We start from the raw sequence: 18,187 nt of genomic DNA on the forward strand, positions 1-18,187 counted from the left end.
GGATTTGATGACTAAGGTGCCCTTCACTACAATAAAAGGAAATTTGTATTAATACATTTCACAGTAGATATACCTTGGCATTTTTCATGAGCTGGCTTTCTGTTCTATAAATGAATCTTTCCACTGCTATTTATTATTATATATGAGGCAATTATTTCAAACTAAGGAGATCCACATTTGTTAATACTGATTAATAATTTATCTTGATATTAATTCCCAAAACTACGTTCAATGCATCAACTACTATACTCCAGAGGGTACTTAGAGAATCATTATCTCTATTCTTACAAATAATTATTACATCTCTTACCAAAATTATTTCCATAATTAATAATTTTCGAAATGCTGAATTTCAAATAAATTGATGATTAACATACATTATAGATATGGATGTAATCTAGGTAAAGATAGTAATCTCTTCTATATAATGATATCTTCTACTGTTGCCACAGCTTGAACAATAGAAGCTAATGTGTGAAGAATTATTGATAGAACAGAGGGGTGGGTAGTCTGTTCATATGCTTACATAGGGGCTGTGTTTCATTTAACATTATCTTAGACATTCATCACTAAACTATTACAGTTCTCAATTTACTACTTTAATCGTTATTGCAACTCCCAATAGTTAATTATACTTCTAATACTATATAATATTTTTCACACTTCACCGTTCAATACTATTTAAAACTCATCCAAAATAATCTAGCACTTTCTCCATCGTCTCCTCTACTTCTTATTTTTTCTTTCTCGTTTCTCTTCTTGATCTTATATTTATAATGATTACTTGAATATTGTTGTTTGCGATGATGATTATTATTCTTTTCTATTCTTCTTCTCCTTCTTCTTTGTTTTCTTCTTCTTCTCCTTCTCTTCTTCTTCTTCTTCTTCTTCTTCTTCTTCTTCTTCTTCTTCTCTTCTTCTTCTTCTTCTTCTTCTCTTTCTTTTCTTCTTTTTCTTCTCTCCTTGATTAATTCAAGATCACAATTCGATGTTCTATTTCTTATTCTATAGTTCAGTTTCATAAGTTCTTTGCAATTTGTGCACATCCCTTCTTTCTCTTCTTTTCTTCCCTATTATTATCATTATTTTCCCTGTGATTTTTCCACTTGCTATCCAGCATGTTCAAATGTTTATTTCTCTTTCTATATCTATTCATCTTTCTACCTTTTCTCTTTCTATCTGATTACCTTCTACTAATATCCATATATTATATTATAATATCCATATATTTATCCATAAAATATTCGATTCTTTCCCACATTAAATCATACTATTCCTCTTCAATTTTATGCGAATATTATTCATTATCAGTTGTATTATGTATCTTTCCTCTATTGATAACTTTCTTCAAAGATTTTTCGTTTTTCTGCTGGCTTCTTCTTCTCTTTTTCAGTTTTTACTGGACCCCATTTCGCTCTATCTCCACCATAAACACGAACTTCCACTACTGGATTTCATCTCTCTCTATCTCCACTTGGACTCGATTTTCCACCACTGGATTCCATCTCTCTCTGTCTCCACTTGGACTCGATCTTCCACTACTGGACTCCTTCTCGCTCTACCTCCACTTGGACCTGATTCTTCCACTACTGGATACCTACTCGCTCTATCTCCACTTGGACCAGATCTCCCACTACCAGTTCTTCCTCAATCTTCATCTTATTCACCATTAGGATTATTCATCACCGAAACTCCACACATCTACATCTTATTGTGTTTAGTGAATTTTTGAACTAGTGCTTTAAATAGTGAAGGGAGCCGAACTGTCAAGGCATACTGAATGCACTCGAATCAAGAGACTTTTTCATTTAGGTTAAGTTTTATCAGTTTCATCCCCATTTCCCCTGTCATGTGTCGTTCTGAGGTCGGTTCACGGTTGGTCTGCTGCTTCCATGATGCCTCTCACTGACACGTCAGCTCGCTCGCCCTCAAGTAGGTATGATTATTTCAATAATAGTAATAATGACGCAGGTATGTTTCTAGCAAATAAGCTCCACTCTTTCAAAAAACTTTTCAAGGCTGCTCACCTTAACGTACAATCCCTCAGTTGCCACATTGATGAACTCAGAGCAATCTTCCGTTTTCAGGACTTCAATATAATCGGAATTTCCGAATCATTTTTGAAGCCTTGTATTTCATCAAATTTTGTTGCATTGCCTGGATATAATCTTTTCCGGAATGATAGATTAAATATAGCTTGTGGTGGTGTAGCAATTTATGTGAAAGATGGTATCAAAACAAAAGTTTTAATCACATCTAAACAAGAGTATTGTTCCAGACCAGAGTTTATGCTACTCGAATTATCCTTATCTAGTAATGATAAATTACTCGTTGGTATCTGTTATCGCCCACCAAAAATAGGTCATTTCACAGATTTCGAAAATGCCTTGCTTTCTCTCATGCCTTGTTATAACCGTATACTAGTTATGGGGGATATGAACACCGACTTGAACATGACAAATTGTAACTTTGACTACTTACAACTGACTACAATTTTCCAATGCCTAAACATTGGAAACATTTTACCCCTCGATCCAACTTATCATACTAATGAATCAGACACACTCATTGACCTTCTCATTGTTAGTGATACCAATGAGGTTGTTCAAGCAGGCCAAATCTCAGTCCCAGCTATTTCTAGACATGATTTGATCTACTGTGTACTTTCCCATAAGATACCCAAGCCAGAACAGAAAATTATCACTTATAGAGACTTCAAAAACTTTGATGAAGCCGCCTTCCTGACTGATGTGGCTCAGACTCCATGGCATCAAATTGAAGCATTACCCTCAGTTGATGACATGGTCAAGACTTTCGAGAATTTGACTTTGACTTTGTATGACAAACATGCACCTTATGTGACAAGGAGGATTAATAGAAAACGACGAGTACCGTGGATGACTGAAGACATACTTAAGATGATGGGACGTAGAGACAAAGCACATAGAAAATTTAAAAAGACATTTGACTTGGACAGTTTGATAGAGTATAGGAGCCTTAGAAATAGGGTTAAACAGGAATTACGGAACTCAAAGATTAGGTACTTGAATTTGTTTATGACAAACAATAGACAAGACTCTAAATCACTTTGGCAGGGAATAAAAGAATTCGGGCTTGGCAAACAGAAATCGAATCCACAAATTGACTTACCATTGAATAATATAAATGACCATTTCGTTTCACACTCTAACCAACGCGACGAAGTTGTCATTGCTAATCATATAGATGATCTTGAAGTGCAGGCTACAAACTTAGATTTACCAATCACTGATCAATTTCATTTCCATCCAATCTCAGAAGAAGACACTTTCAGAGCAATTCAACATATTCATAGTAATGCTACGGGTGTAGACAAAATTCCTATTAAATTTATCAAGAAGATGTTATTTGCTGTTTTACCAACCATTACATACATTTTCAACAAGTCACTTGAAGAAGGAATTTTCCCTGAAAACTGGAAGTTTGCTCTGGTTCGCCCTCTAAATAAAGTTCCATCACCCAATAAAGTTGAGGATTTTAGACCAATCAGTATTTTACCTGCATTGTCCAAAGTGCTAGAAAGACTCATTCATGCTCAAGTTGTAAAATTTCTAGACAACAATAGTAAGCTTCATAACTTTCAATCAGGCTTTAGAAAATTCCATTCAACTGAGACAGCTCTGCTTCGTGTCACTGATGATATAAGGACCAAAGAAAATGCACCATCCTCACCCTATTTGATTTTTCTAAAGCATTCGATACTGTTGATCATACAGTCCTTCTGAATAAGTTGGCTATTCTTGGTTTCAGTCACAACTCGTTAGTTTGGTTTAAATCCTATCTATTAGGTAGGAAACAATGTGTATCTGTCGGTGACAAAAAGTCAACTTGGAAAAAAGTTATGCATGGAGTACCACAAGGTTCAATTTTAGGCCCTCTCCTCTTCACTTTGTATGCTAATGACCTTTCTTCCATTATCAAATTCTCCAGTTTCCATACTTATGCAGACGACCTTCAAATCTATTTAAGCTGTCCCATAACAAAAATTAATGAAACAGTTGGAATAATGAATCAGGATATCAATTCGATAGTGGAATGGACAAAGAAAAATGGCCTTAAGCTTAATCCCATCAAAACACAACCCATTATAATTGGATATTCTCGTCTTATAAACAATATTGTCCTTGAATCGATTCACAAAATTAGTGTAGACGGTAATGACATTCCTTACTATAGCTCAGTTAAAAATTTAGGCATTATTATGAATAATACTCTTGACTGGTCAGAACAAGTGAACAAAACTTGTAGAAAGGTATTCTCAGCCATGCATGCATTGAAGAAAATGCACGATATCCTCCCTAGAAACATTAAATTATTATTGGTTCAATCTCTCATCTTCTCACATTTAATGTATTGTAATTCTGTTCTTAACGATATGAATGATAAACTACAGCGTTGCCAAAATTATTGTCTACGTTTCGTCTACTCTCTCCAACGCCATGATCATATCACCCCAGCCCACATTGCTAGTTCAACATTGAAGCTTCCCGATCAGAGGCTTTTTTGAATAGTCAAGCTTGTTAGAGATATCTTGAAATACGGTAATCCGAACTATTTTAAAGATGATTTAAAATTTGTCTCTGAAGGTAGGAGGATAGATGCTTCGCATACTAGAACCGGAGAGAGTACTTTAAGGATACCCAATCATCGAACTACTATTTTCACAAAATCCTTCTTAGTCAGTGCCTGTCGTGCATGGAATACACTTCCTGTTTCTATCAGGTCTATCGAGAGCCGAGCGAGCTTCAACCTGACTTTAAAAAAACATATTTTGGAACAAATGACTGAAACTGTCCGGCCCTAGAACGATCACATGACAACCATCCCTCACCCATTCCACCAATATAAACCTTTAAACCATGTTATAGAACGAATTGTATATATATATATATATATATATATATATATTATATATATATATATATATATATATATATAATATAAACTCATGTTATTTCAATTATCCACTGCATACTGCTGTATATTACTGAAATTTGATAACCCTGATCTACTTTCAGCCTACTTCATTTTATTAATCAACTAGCCGTCAGGCTCGCTTTGCTCGCCATATCCGTCTAGCCAGGGGGCGGATAATCCACCGACTGGATCGTCCAAGAATGAGATCAGCAGGCTCGCTTCGCTCGCCTGCATTTTTTCATTTTTGTCATATTATATTAGGACAATCCAGTCGGGGTCCAGACAGACTAAACGTCTGGCTAAATATGGCGAGCGAAGCGAGCCTGACGGCTAGTAATATAATATTCCCAGGATTGAAGTAGCAGTGCCCAATCAATTTTTCCGCGATAAATGCATTTAAATCTTCAACTTGGTGCCAACCTAACAAAATCAACTCAACTTAATGCCAACCTGACAAAATTATTAATTTAGTTGCCAGTTAACAACTGTTTCGAAGAGGTACTCTATCTAGATTATAGTTCTATAGTAACATATGATATGGAAATTTCAATTCTAATTAAGAGATTGGGAGAAGAAGAATATACATGCTAAAAGACGAACTTTAAACCCTTAGAGTTGAAATATTGCTAAAAGATTTCTTAGTGCGCCTCTAAAGGGCCAACTGAGCATACCTACCAAATTTGAACATTTTTGGTCCGGTAGATTTTTAGTTATGCGAGTGAGTGAGTGAGTGAGTGAGTGAGTGAGTCAGTCAGTCAGTCAGTCAGTGAGTGAGTGCCATTTCGCTTTTATATATATAGATTATTTGATCTTATCTACCTATATAATTATTTTACTTTATCAATTTTCTGTTTTTTTTCTCTTCAATATTCATATTGATTAAAACTTTTACAATATTTCCATTAATAAATAAATCCTTAGTTTAAATAACGAAATTATGTTTTGGTAGAGAGTTAGGGGGGAGGATATTTTTAATATTCTTCCCAAAGAATGGACATTGATATGTCCAAAGCTCCGCCAATTTATGTAGATGCATAACAATATGATTATTATCTATAGTTATTATATTACAAATTGCTTTTTCATATCATATACAGTTCAATAGTTATTTTCTTAGTCTATATTATGTAAATTCATCTATAACTTTGCTGTATTGTAAGCTATTGTATATAAGTGTATAAGCCAGTATATATTGTAATTCACATAAATAAAGTACTCAATCAATCAATTCTTTCTTATCTTACTTCTTAGACATGAGGTTCGAAAGACACTCTTGCAGTCTATCCCACCGTTGTGCACCAATGTAAACGGCGGAGAGTTTCTCCTCTCCTGTAAAATTTACTGACATTATACTACTATTAAAAATCTATTTGAATCTATGATTAGTTGGGAGCTTACAGTGGATTCGTTCATCCAAATGCACAGATTCTCAGCAATATTTAATCGTCACCTATTTTAGCAACTAATAACTATGAGCCAGGAACTTCAATGAAAAATACTTTAAGAATTTAACCTCAGGTTTAGACCTGATACACAAAAAACAACTGCAATAATACCCACTCAATTTCACACTATCACAATTGATTGGCTTCTTATTATATAAAATTCATTTTTTAGATTGGCTTCTTAACACTAATTCTATTTCCTATTCAAAGAGCAAAGAGAAGTTCTAGTTTATTATAGTTTTAAATAATTGTGAATGTTATTCTCGTGGATATCGATTCTAGAGAGCTATAGTGTATTATCTTGAGTCTTCGACCATGTATAGATGGCCCAATACATCCTATACATTGTCGAAATTTAAATCACCACACTTATGATTGCCGTCTGTCATGGATCAGTAGCCTCTCCACCATAATTTTGTGTATTGCTAAGTATATTGAAGTATTATCAAGTGTAGGCTATCAAAGTTTTATAAAGTGTTCTAAATGATAAGATCAGTATTGAAGTAATGATTTTCACAACACATCAAGATCATTATCAAACTTGCTTTACTCGGTTGACCCCTTACCCTCCACCCCTTCGATTCAGAAAAAAAATTAGCTTCTACACACACTCCCCCCCATCTATACAAATTATCGTCAGTCATACTACATCACTAGCTTTTTTGGGACCCCCACACAAGAATTTTATTGATTTAGAGAGAACCCAAGAATTTCAAGAACGCATAGACGGGGGAGGGGAATTAGTACCCCACAAAATTTCAATTGGAGTGAAACCTAAGTATCTCATAGGCCCTATCCAAACCATTTCAAGTACAAGCTTAGTCAAAAGTATAAACTTCAGTGAATCATCTTGAATGGAAATCGGTATTCAAAAGTCTGTATTCAATACTCTGTATCTTGAAAGTCTTAAAATTTCTCTATATCTTTAAAAGTCTTACTTTCTCATTTAAAATTTGAAGAAAACTTGAAAAGACAAAGATATCGAAATATTGATATTTTAATCTATTGCAGCAGTCATCATAATATGATTATGAATATGAATTTTAACATTATGTGTAAGCTCTAATTATTAATGTTAATATTCAAAATCTCTCATATAATTATATTTTAATTGATAATTAACTGAAGAGTTATTGGAGAGTTTGGAATAACAAAAGAAATGCAATTGCGAATATTTAATTGCAAAATCATCATGGAACTTCGTGGAGCATAACCTTGGATTATTGTCATAATAATAGATTGCAACATGTGTTTCATTTTATATCATTGAAAGTCTTCTTCCTCTTGATTTTGAGTAAACATTCCAAATCAATAGAATATCATTTAAAAGGACATTGAAAATACTGATGATGATGTAATCTAAGTCGAAATTATGTTCTATCATGTTAGTCTATAATATCTATAGTATCTATTGATATAGTATCTATCTATCGATCACAACTCAATGTGAAGCATTGAATCTATTGAAAGGAACAAATTAAAAGCTTGAAATTATTGTTATGATAACATGGGTGAACACACACTCCCCCCACTGAATTAAGAAACTCTCTCCCCCCCCCCCATGTAATATGCATCCCCTGGGCACCCTTGAAAATAATAATCATCCGTTGTAGAAGAATGGTGTGAATTTGAATACAGTCGCTTCACATTGATTTGAAAGGTTGGTGTGAGGAATTAAAAAATAAGTTGGTTGAGACCCTCAACTTGACCCTTAATTTTAAATGAAAACTGATAATATGATCAATAAATTAATTAATCAATCTCCAAATAGAAATGTTATATTGTTTAAATTTCACCAGATAATATCAAGTAGAAAAATTGAACTCAACTTCCTATACATTACTGTATCAACTCGAAATAAGTTGATATTTTCCTTCAAAAAAGTATTTAGCCTTAAAAATCGATTAGATGAATGGTGAGGAGGGAAGAAATGCCATAGTAATCTATTAATTCATCAAATGAATATTGATTGTTTATAGTTCACTTCTAATAGATAATTCCCCTAGAGTAGAAACATAAGAGCTGTTTTCCCACAAAACAGCTTTTTTGAGTTACTACAGTAATGATCTGATGTTGCTCCAAGCCAACGTTAGTAGACAAAAGGTTGATCACTCACAGGTGTATGATTCAAAGTGGTGGGGGGAACGCCAGCGTGACGTCATGTGTAGTAAAAATGTTCCAGAGTAACCACATTGAGCATACAGTTTATTCACCGTATCTTCAAATATATCGTTGTTTAATCTCCTCAAGATTGACCTAGAACTTTAAAATTCTCCATACTTATAGCGAATGAATCACCGATTCTAATGATATTGTTAAATATTTCAAGTTCATTCAACTTTTATGAATGAAATGAAGTTGAAAGTTTTTCATGAATCTAAAAACGTGACACGAAAAAGTTAATAAGCTGGAAAAGCGTTAGTAGACAATGTTATACTATTATAATTTCAGATTAACCCTTTAAAAATCTTGATAAACCAATGCATCACAATAAACCGAAAAACCGATCCCGATAAATCCCGATAAATTTTTGCTTTTATATGACAAAATGCTTGAATTATTCAAATGTTTTAATAATTATTGTTAAGCAGAAACAGAAAGCTTGCATGTCAGAAAATGTTTGTGTTATATAATTTGACTATACCACACCATATGATTTTCAAGAATGCGATATTCTGCCTACTCTGTACTACAGCCTACGTCACGGCTGCAGTTCCCCCACTCCAATTGCATTTCAACGAAAATAGAAGAAAGAAAGAAAAAAATGCTTTATTGAACAGTATTTCCATACAATGCAATGAAATTTGTAACACAAATTTACGGCTTGATACTTTTTGATCGTCAGCCGGAAAGTCGGTAAAATGTTGAAACTAGTGACAATAACAATGAAAATAAATCAATATCAAGCAATAGAGATGACTATAACTTGTAATAATCGAAAACACAACAAAAATCTGAGAAAAAAAAGCATAAAATACCTCGAGAAATAAAACAATAAGAAAAATAATAAATTTCACTGAACTTATTCTAACAAATAAAATCTAACTTTTTCTTTATTTTGTTAAACTAAATTCAACAGTTTGTTTGCTCTCAAATAAAACCTCTGGAAGGTAGAGGACTCATGAATTTGACCTATTGTAGATAAATATTTTTCCCCAGAGCATGACAAAAATACCCTACCAGTTGAAATCCTGGACTAGTTCTCGCCTATATCTCCAAGCGTCCCTACAATAAGAAGCTAATCTCTTCCAATCTAGGCCATTCATATAAGACATAAATACTTCTCTAGAGAGTACCGCCGCCCCTAACCATTTAATTCTCCATTCCTTCAAACATGGGCATCGCCCAACAAAGTGGAAAACGTTCTCAATTTCTTTTAAATTACACATTGAACAAGTATAGTTCCTATCTGACACCCATGGCTTATAGTTCAAATCGATCAGCTCGCCTCTCGCTTTAAACACCCATCTCATCACCCACAAATCACAATTATTCCTCTTTATGTAATTGTTCTCACCCAGTTGTAGGTTCAATGATCTATACAATGAATGGAAATGGCCTGCTTGTGCGTCCTGTAAGAATTTATCCCTGTGAATTATGCCCAAGCCTGAGAGAATTTTCTTAAATTTATTACTCCAATTAATATTGTCATTATAACTTATCCCTATATCATTACACAATTTTCTCCAATCTTTAAACCAGAAGACTCTCTTTTTTATTACTTCTTCCACTAGAAATCTTGGAAGTCGACCTTCTTTCATTTCCATAACTTTTGTAATATAGTTGTAATGCAACCTGAGACAGTACTCAAAAAGAGGTGACAGTTCTGTCTCAATAAACAACATGTAGTTTGGGGTGTTTATAGGAAGCGAGAACACTTTCTTAATGAAAAATCTCTGAAATTTTTCTACAGTATCATACTGTCTATAGCCCCATACTTGAGCTCTGTAACACAGAACTGCCCTTGCGCAAGCTTTGAACCATTTACATTTAGCTGTGAAATCTATATTATCACTATTTAAAAGACCTCTCCAAGCCAAATTCACCGCAAGTTTAGCCTTATCTGATTTTTCTTTCAAATGAGCTTCAAAATTCAATGTTGGTGTAAGAACTACCCCCAAATATTTGTATCTATTTACACATTCAATCTGCTCATTTTTAAATGTCCATTTCTCACACCCAGCTAGTTTTCCTCCATTCCTAAAGACCATTATTTTTGACTTATCTAGATTTACTTTTAAATTCCACATTTCACAGTACCTTTCTAAATTATTTATCATGTACTGAAGCCCTACTGGAGAGTCAGAAATCAAAGCTATGTCATCAGCGTACAATAGGACCCGAATCCTCTTACCATTTATCAATAGTCCTCCACCCAGTTCATCATTTAAATCATTTAAAAACAAAGAAAATAGCAAGGGACTCATTAAGCAGCCCTGTCTCAATCCTGATTTAGTTTGAAAACGTTGTGAGAGACCACCCTCTTCAGACCGTTGAGTGCACCATACTCTAGCAGAAGTATCCTCATTTAACGCTCTCAAAATAGCCAACATTTTTGTTGAGAGGCCCATATTACTAAGCTTATATAATAGAGATTTTCTGTCTATTGAGTCAAATTCGGCTGAATAATCCACGAAAAAACAGTATAATTTACCTCTTTTTTTAGCTAACTGAAGACTAGCGATAGATGTTAAGGAAAATATATTATCAATAGTAGAGTATCCCCTACGAAATCCCGCCTGAAACTCGTTTAGTACGTTATTTTCCTCCACCCAGTGATTAAGTCTATTTAGTATTAACCCTGCAAAAATTTTGAAGAATTCTGTTAAAAAACTGATACCTCTGTAATTACCTACTACGTTGCTCTCACCTTTTTTAAAAATCGGAAAAATAATGGAAGACTTGAAACTACTTGGGACCCTACCTATTGTAAATATTGTATTGTAAATATTCAGTAATCTATCTAGCATATTGGGCGGCGCATTCTTATAGAACTCAAAGGGAATTTGATCTTCTCCTGGCGCTTTGTTATTTTTTACTGATTTTAAAACTATATTCAACTCATCCAGACTGAAGTCACTATCTAATTTATCATTATAAATATAGGGTTCCGCATATAAACAAGACAATGCTAACATTTCAGGATTTAATAGTCGATGGAAATACTCTACCCATTCACGTGGATTTATTGAATTATTTACAATTTTTGATCTAATTTTAAATTTATTTAGAGCATGCCAAAAATCTTTTGGGTTTTGGGCCGAGGAAATATTATTCAGGAGAGCCTTTTGATAACTCTTCCTCTTCTCGTTACACATTTTTTTGTAATCATTTCTTTCAACTAAGTATAATAGCAGGGTGTGATCATTACTGATACGGCGGTACAGATTTAGAAAAGATAAGACATTATTTCGGGCTTTCCAACACTCACTATCGAACCATGCTTGTTTTTGTCTGTACCTATCTAAGCTTCGAACGGATCCAAGAGATTTAGCTACACTTCGAATACACTCTGACAAATCTTGACATGCCTTCTCGACATTTTCATTCAACAATAAATCATTATTTACTCGTACTGTTATCTTATCTTTATATTTTTCAGAAATAGACTTATTCCAAGACAGTTTTGGCAATAGAGGTAAACACTGATAATTATCACCTGGCTTCTTACCTACGTCTAATATAACTTCGATTGGAAAGTGATCAGAAAATGACTGGGAGACAACTTTGAAATCCAATGCGTAATTGAAATACTCCATACTAATTGCTGCTATATCGTTCACAGAGTCACCCATTGCTCCCACAAAAGTCATCTCCCCTTCTAGATCGCTATTCATTCTACCATTTAGTAAAATAAATCCTAATTCTGAACACATTTCCAAGTAACGCCGGCCTTTATTATTGACTGTTTTATCTTTGGAATTTCTATTACTTAACAATCTATCCGACACATATTGGCTCATCTTACTCGATAATCTCTGCTCTGTACCTATTCTCACGTTCTTATCCCCTAAAACCAAGAATCCCTCATCTGCGTTTTGCAACAGTAAATTATTCATTTCATAAAATTCTCTCTCCCAATTATTACAGTTAATGTACACTGGCAATACATTCAAGCAAACGGAATTATACAATTTTACAACAATTACACTCACATTATCAATATTTCTAAAACAAAGTTTTTCTTTAAATGCTGAATTTTTATTAATACCTAATAGCAAACCCCCACTAGCACGACCAACGAAAATACTATAGATGAGTGACCAACCTTCTGTCTACTAACTTTGGCGCCAAGCTATTGCTAGGAAAGAAATCTTGCTGTAGGAATCCATAGGGAAATTATAGTTTAGAGTTTCTATTGTTGGTAACACTGATCACGCGGACTCGCGTGCGTGAGCATTAACTTGTTACTGTGATAGTGTAGAACTGTATAGCGCATGCGCAATGACGTTATTATACTAAGAATATTACGGTTCAGCGGTTTAAAAGCAACTTTGGTGAAATTGGACCTAATTGGCTCGCGGCAGTGAACGAGATCAATTGATCTGGATCAGTAAGGCCAGTTTCACACGGCAGAGACCTCGCTCCTGGAATATCATATTACAGAAGATCATATTTCATATTTTGCAGCTCTCCTGTACTTTCACATGGGGATCTTACGAATAAGCCGACAGATCTAACAACTATGCCGACGTTTGCTCAAACCTATGACTCATCACTTTTTCTCAAAGTCTAACTTCCTTAAAAATATAGATAGAAGATTTCTGATTTCGGATTTGGATTCAGCGACCCCAAATTCTTTAAAGTGTAAGTCCCATTTTCAAAAATACCCGAAAACAAGGGAGTTATAGCTGATTTTAATATAGCTTTCCATTATCATATGATTATATAGTACATACTAAGATAATAATACTCCTGCCTCACAAAGGGAGAGGCAAAGGTTTTAAGAAGTTTTTGAACACCTGAGAAGTTTATACATAAACATTTTTAATTTTTAAAAGTTCTAGTTTTCCAAAAAAATATTGAACTATGAAAAGATGAATCCAAATATGAAATCATAAATCATCTCCACTAAAATCATCTCACTCCCCGTCATCACCCAATAAAATAGGAGGAAAAGGAATGTTGTACAGTAAAATTCACTGAATTTCAATTGTCATTCAACAATCCAATTTATCAGGTTCAAATCGTTGAATATCACTTTAAATTCTCAGCAATTATTGACTATTTCTTTTTACAATCAGAAAAATCTATTATGAACATACAGTATAAACATTGTGCTGATCTGAATCGATCTATGGTAATAATAGGAATTGAAAGAATAGAAAATGTAATGGCATTCCAAGTAGTGATGTCTGTGTATTAGAACTGCTGAGTTGATAATGCATACTGAAAAAAAGTCATGAATAGCTCAGACCAGCCTGGCGACTTTGATGCTTTTGAAACCGGAATCTTGTTTTATTTTTATTAAAGAATGATACGGAATGAAAACCATGAATCATAGTACAAAGCTTTGTATCATGAGTAAGATTGACAATCATGGCTTGTCGATTTTAGTTGCTGACCTAAATCCTCATTCCTCAGTCGTAGAACTATGGACCAAGCGCGAGCATTTGCCTTTTATGTCATATACCGTCAACACAAACTTTTGACAGTGACTGTACAAAACTGAACAAACAATTCTCAGCCGCCATTTTTTCTTCATTCTATCAAAATACTTGAGTACACAAGTTGTATAATTGATTTGAAATGTATTTTTGGAACAATGAAATAATTTTCAAACATTACCGTATGAGAAACACAAATTAAAATACCTGAAATTACATTTTAAAAGTTTATAACCATCCTAGACTTCATCCATGCTTTAGTTAGCCTACCCGTGTAGGTTAGACCCACTTGTACCGGTATCAATAATATTGAGAAGTTCTTTCAGAATTAATCCATTGAAATTACTCATTTTCAAATATGATTTCTATTTTTTAAAAAAGAAATTCGGATAGAATACATACCAAATAACTCAATTTCTGTTGTTTTGAAATTCAGATTGTTGTATCACAGCTTTTTAAATTAGCCGCCATTTTAGGTTTGTATAAAAATAAAAACTGATCTCAGTTATGAAATCAAATCATGAAAAAAATATATTTTCTTGATTAATTTGAAATTAAATTGATTATTTTATCAAAGAAATGATAATTATTATTAGATTAAATTTAATGGGATGAATTGAGTAACAGCTCTGTACAGTCAGTGGCAAAATGGAGAGACTTGGAAACGTTTTTCTCCTATCTTTCTTCTAATTTGTTGCCATTATAACGTGAACCTCACTATACGAAGCGGAACTTTCTAACAAGGTGGCGGATTTTTGCGTGAGGGTACTAGCCAAGTTTCCATACTGTATGTATACTGTGCTTTTGTCGGCGTCAGTCGCTTGAAATCTGTGGTTTCTGATGTGAATAGATAAAAGTCTGCTTTTATAATTTAATACCTTTTTATAGTTTAATCATGAGATTTTACTATTCATTCTGCTATTTTTGATTTTTCCAAATGAAATTGTACAAATTTTATCCTAGAAAGTGTTATAAGTTATAACGTAATAAGTAAGTTTCTATAAAATGATACATAACCTAAATTACCAAATATTTCCGATTGAGTAAAATATATTACTTTCAAAAATTCAAAAATTGCTTCAACATTTATTGATGGTTTTTCACTTCATTCAAAAGTTAGTACTAATTTGACAGTCTCAGATTGAATTGAAATAATGTTACATGCAAAAGTAACTTACACTGCAACAGCTATAGCCCAGCTATATACCTGCCAAAACCAACCACTCCTAAGAACTTATATAAATATTATTACCTTTTACTATTATATCTTTTTTACTAACCTATTCTATTTAAATAATACTTGTTGACTGTCAAGGAACTATGGATTTGGAAAAAGAATGTACAATAAGTTATTAGTTGAAATGGAGAAGGTAGGTGTATATTACATGACAGGTAGGTTTATATGAGACCTAGGTCTGTTTCATATAAGTTACAAGTCCTGTATTATAGGATAAGTTCCTGTATTACAGGCATATTACATGACAGTTAGGTCTATGAGACCTAGGCCTGTTTCATATAAGTTACAAGTCCTGTAATATAGGATAAGTTCTTGTATTACCTACAGGTAAAAATTGAAAGTTTGTGTTTCATAAACAACTTTTCCTGTAAAACAATTTATAAGTGATTTGCCTGTATTAGAAGTAAATAATACAGGTCTTTATCATAGTTGTGTTTCATAAAAAGAAATTTCCTGTTTTACTAGACCTGTAAGTTGTTGAATATTTTATTATTGTTTAGACTATCCTAAAACTTTTACATGTGTAGGTAAAATCTTGAAAAGTGACATTTTGTTGTAAAGGCAACGTATTAAAATTGATGAAGTTCTAGTTCTAGTGAAGATGACTAAGTTATTATTCGTAGGCCAAGAATTTTCAAAAACAGAATTTCATAAAACATGATGTAGGAGAATATTATGAATATAATGAACGGTTTAGATTAAGCTTTCCTCAGTAAAGTGTTATTGGAAATATTCAGAAAATGTACGTCCATAATGTTTTATGTTTTTTATTAATTAATAACATATTGAGTTAATGTCGTTAATTAATTATTAACTTTTGATAATTATTTTTTTTAACATTACTACTTACATAAACATAACTTTTATAATAAGTTTGTAAGTTAGGTAGCCTAGTTATTATAATCTTGACTATTTATTATTAACACAATTATTTTCCTGCATGAATACTTAATACTTAATACTTACTTAATACTTCAGGTCGTTGTCAATGACTGGGGTTTCCAGATAGACAGTGTCGGAATTCTCAATAAAAATAACCTACATGGTCATTCACACTGTGGAGGTGCTTGACTCCCAAAAAGAGGTTCACTGTAAAACTCCTGTAGTGAGTAGAGTGGCTTTTCCAGGAGTTTACTTTTCAGAGTGGTATAGAACCAAGAGTTCGGTGTTTCCTGAATTGGTCTAGGAAGGCTGTTAAAAAATCTTATTGCCTGCGAAGGAAAGCTATTGTAATTCCCCGCCAGTCGGCTCCGGGGCACCTCCAGTCTAGTGGCATGTCGCGTATTGTGGCTGTGTATATCACACCTTTTTTGAAACTGCACCAGGTTCTTCTTGATATACATAAGCGAGCACAATACATATTGACTATACACTGTGAGTATCCCAAGATCCCTAAATAGTGGCCTGCAGTGATCCCTGAAGCCGGAAAATGTCACTATTCTCAGAGCCTTCTTTTGCAGTAGCAGCACATCGTGGACAGACTTCTCTGATCCACCACACATCTCAGCTTACGAAGGAGGTACAGCACTCTGGACAATTTCCTGCATACTTGATTCACATGATGATTCCAGCTCAATCGCTCATCCAACCAGAGTCCTAATAGTTTTACTGGATCTGATATGACTGGCTGTCTTTTCAATGAGAAAACCAAGATGTTTGTTTTATCCTCATTTAATTTGAGCTTGTTGGCAAGAAACCACAACTTAGCTACTTCTAAGAGTCTGGCGGACTCCTCCTTTGCCTGTTCCACAGTGACACCTCTGGCAATCAAGGTGGTGTCGTCCGCAAAAAGCACTGCCCCCTGACCGCTTGAGAAGTCGTTCATGAGTAATATGAACAACAGAGGGCCCAAAACCGAGCCCTGTGGTACTCCATGCTTAACGCCTCTCAGCCTCGAGCCAGCACCTCTCAGCTGCACCACCTGTTTTCTATTATCCAGATAGGATATCACTGTCTTAAGGACCTTGCCACCCAGACCATATTTCTCCAGCTTTCCAACCAATATCCTGTGAGGTACGCAATTGAAGGCCTTGCTAAGGTCACACAATGTGAGGGCAAGGGATTCACCATCCTCAAAAATTCTCTGAATGTTTTCTGTCAAAGGCAGGAGAGCACTAGTTGTGGATCGTCTGTTTCTAAATCCATGTTGCAATGATGACAGCAGCCCATTCCCCTCAAAAAAGTTGGTCATCTGCATTTTCATCTCTGTCTCGATCACCTTTGAGAAGATAGGCACCATGGAGATTGGCCTGAAGTTTGCTGGATCACTGGTCTCCCCCTTCTTGTGAATTGGCACTGTTCTTGCTGTCTTGAGACAGTCTGGAAACCTTCCTGCCACAAAACAGCTGTTAATGGCTGCAGCCAATGGTTCAGCTATTTGTTTTGCTGTTGCCTTTAGCACAAAGGTTGAAAGTCCATAGATATCCTGAGACCTGGAGTTTTTCAGGTTTGAAACAATTTTGGTCACACGGTCTGCACTCACCAGCTTCCAGTCCATCATCTGCTGTTGCACCTGTCCTACATTATTCATGGGATTTGAGCCACAGTCAGGCAACTCCTGCAGAATGTTTTCTGCCACACTAACAAAGTAATTGTTAAAGTCATCTGGATTGAGAGGTGATTCCATTTGAGGTTTCCTTGGGCGATGGGTATTTATAATGTCCCAGGCTGCTTTGCAGTTATTATCAGCAGACATTATAGTCTCTGACGTGTAGTTTCTTTTTGCCATGCCAACCTGAATCCTATACTCTTTTTTTGTTTTTGGTACTGGTTCAACCAGTAGTTTTTATCTTCAGGTGTCGCTGCTGTCTTGTACATGAAGCAGTACCACTAGGTTCTTCACCTGGGCTAGAGTTTTGTCAAACCATGGCCTATTTGCAGTTTGAGTTCCTCTTCTGCTGTTTCTCGAAACATTTCTCATGGTCTTTGGGAGTACTGTGTTG

General features: G+C 34.4%; 1 protein-coding gene across 6 annotated transcripts in view; it reads left to right on the forward strand.

The window, feature by feature from the left end:
• Positions 1-14,776: 14,776 nt before the first annotated feature.
• The window catches only part of LOC111058596 (serine/threonine-protein phosphatase 2A activator), a 45,496-nt gene continuing 42,085 nt past the window's right edge, over positions 14,777-18,187 (forward strand). For 2 of the 6 annotated variants that reach the window (XM_022346138.2, XM_039423819.1), the window contains exon 1: positions 14,808-15,123. In XM_022346138.2, the coding sequence (XP_022201830.1) occupies positions 15,101-15,123 (23 nt within the window). In that variant the 5' untranslated portion in view covers positions 14,808-15,100. The other 4 variants (XM_022346142.2, XM_022346139.2, XM_022346140.2 and 1 more) reach the window with 4 other exon arrangements.

This window comes from Nilaparvata lugens, chromosome 3 (genome assembly GCF_014356525.2).
Source record: "Nilaparvata lugens isolate BPH chromosome 3, ASM1435652v1, whole genome shotgun sequence".
In the NCBI taxonomy this organism is placed as follows: Eukaryota; Metazoa; Arthropoda; class Insecta; order Hemiptera; family Delphacidae; genus Nilaparvata; species Nilaparvata lugens.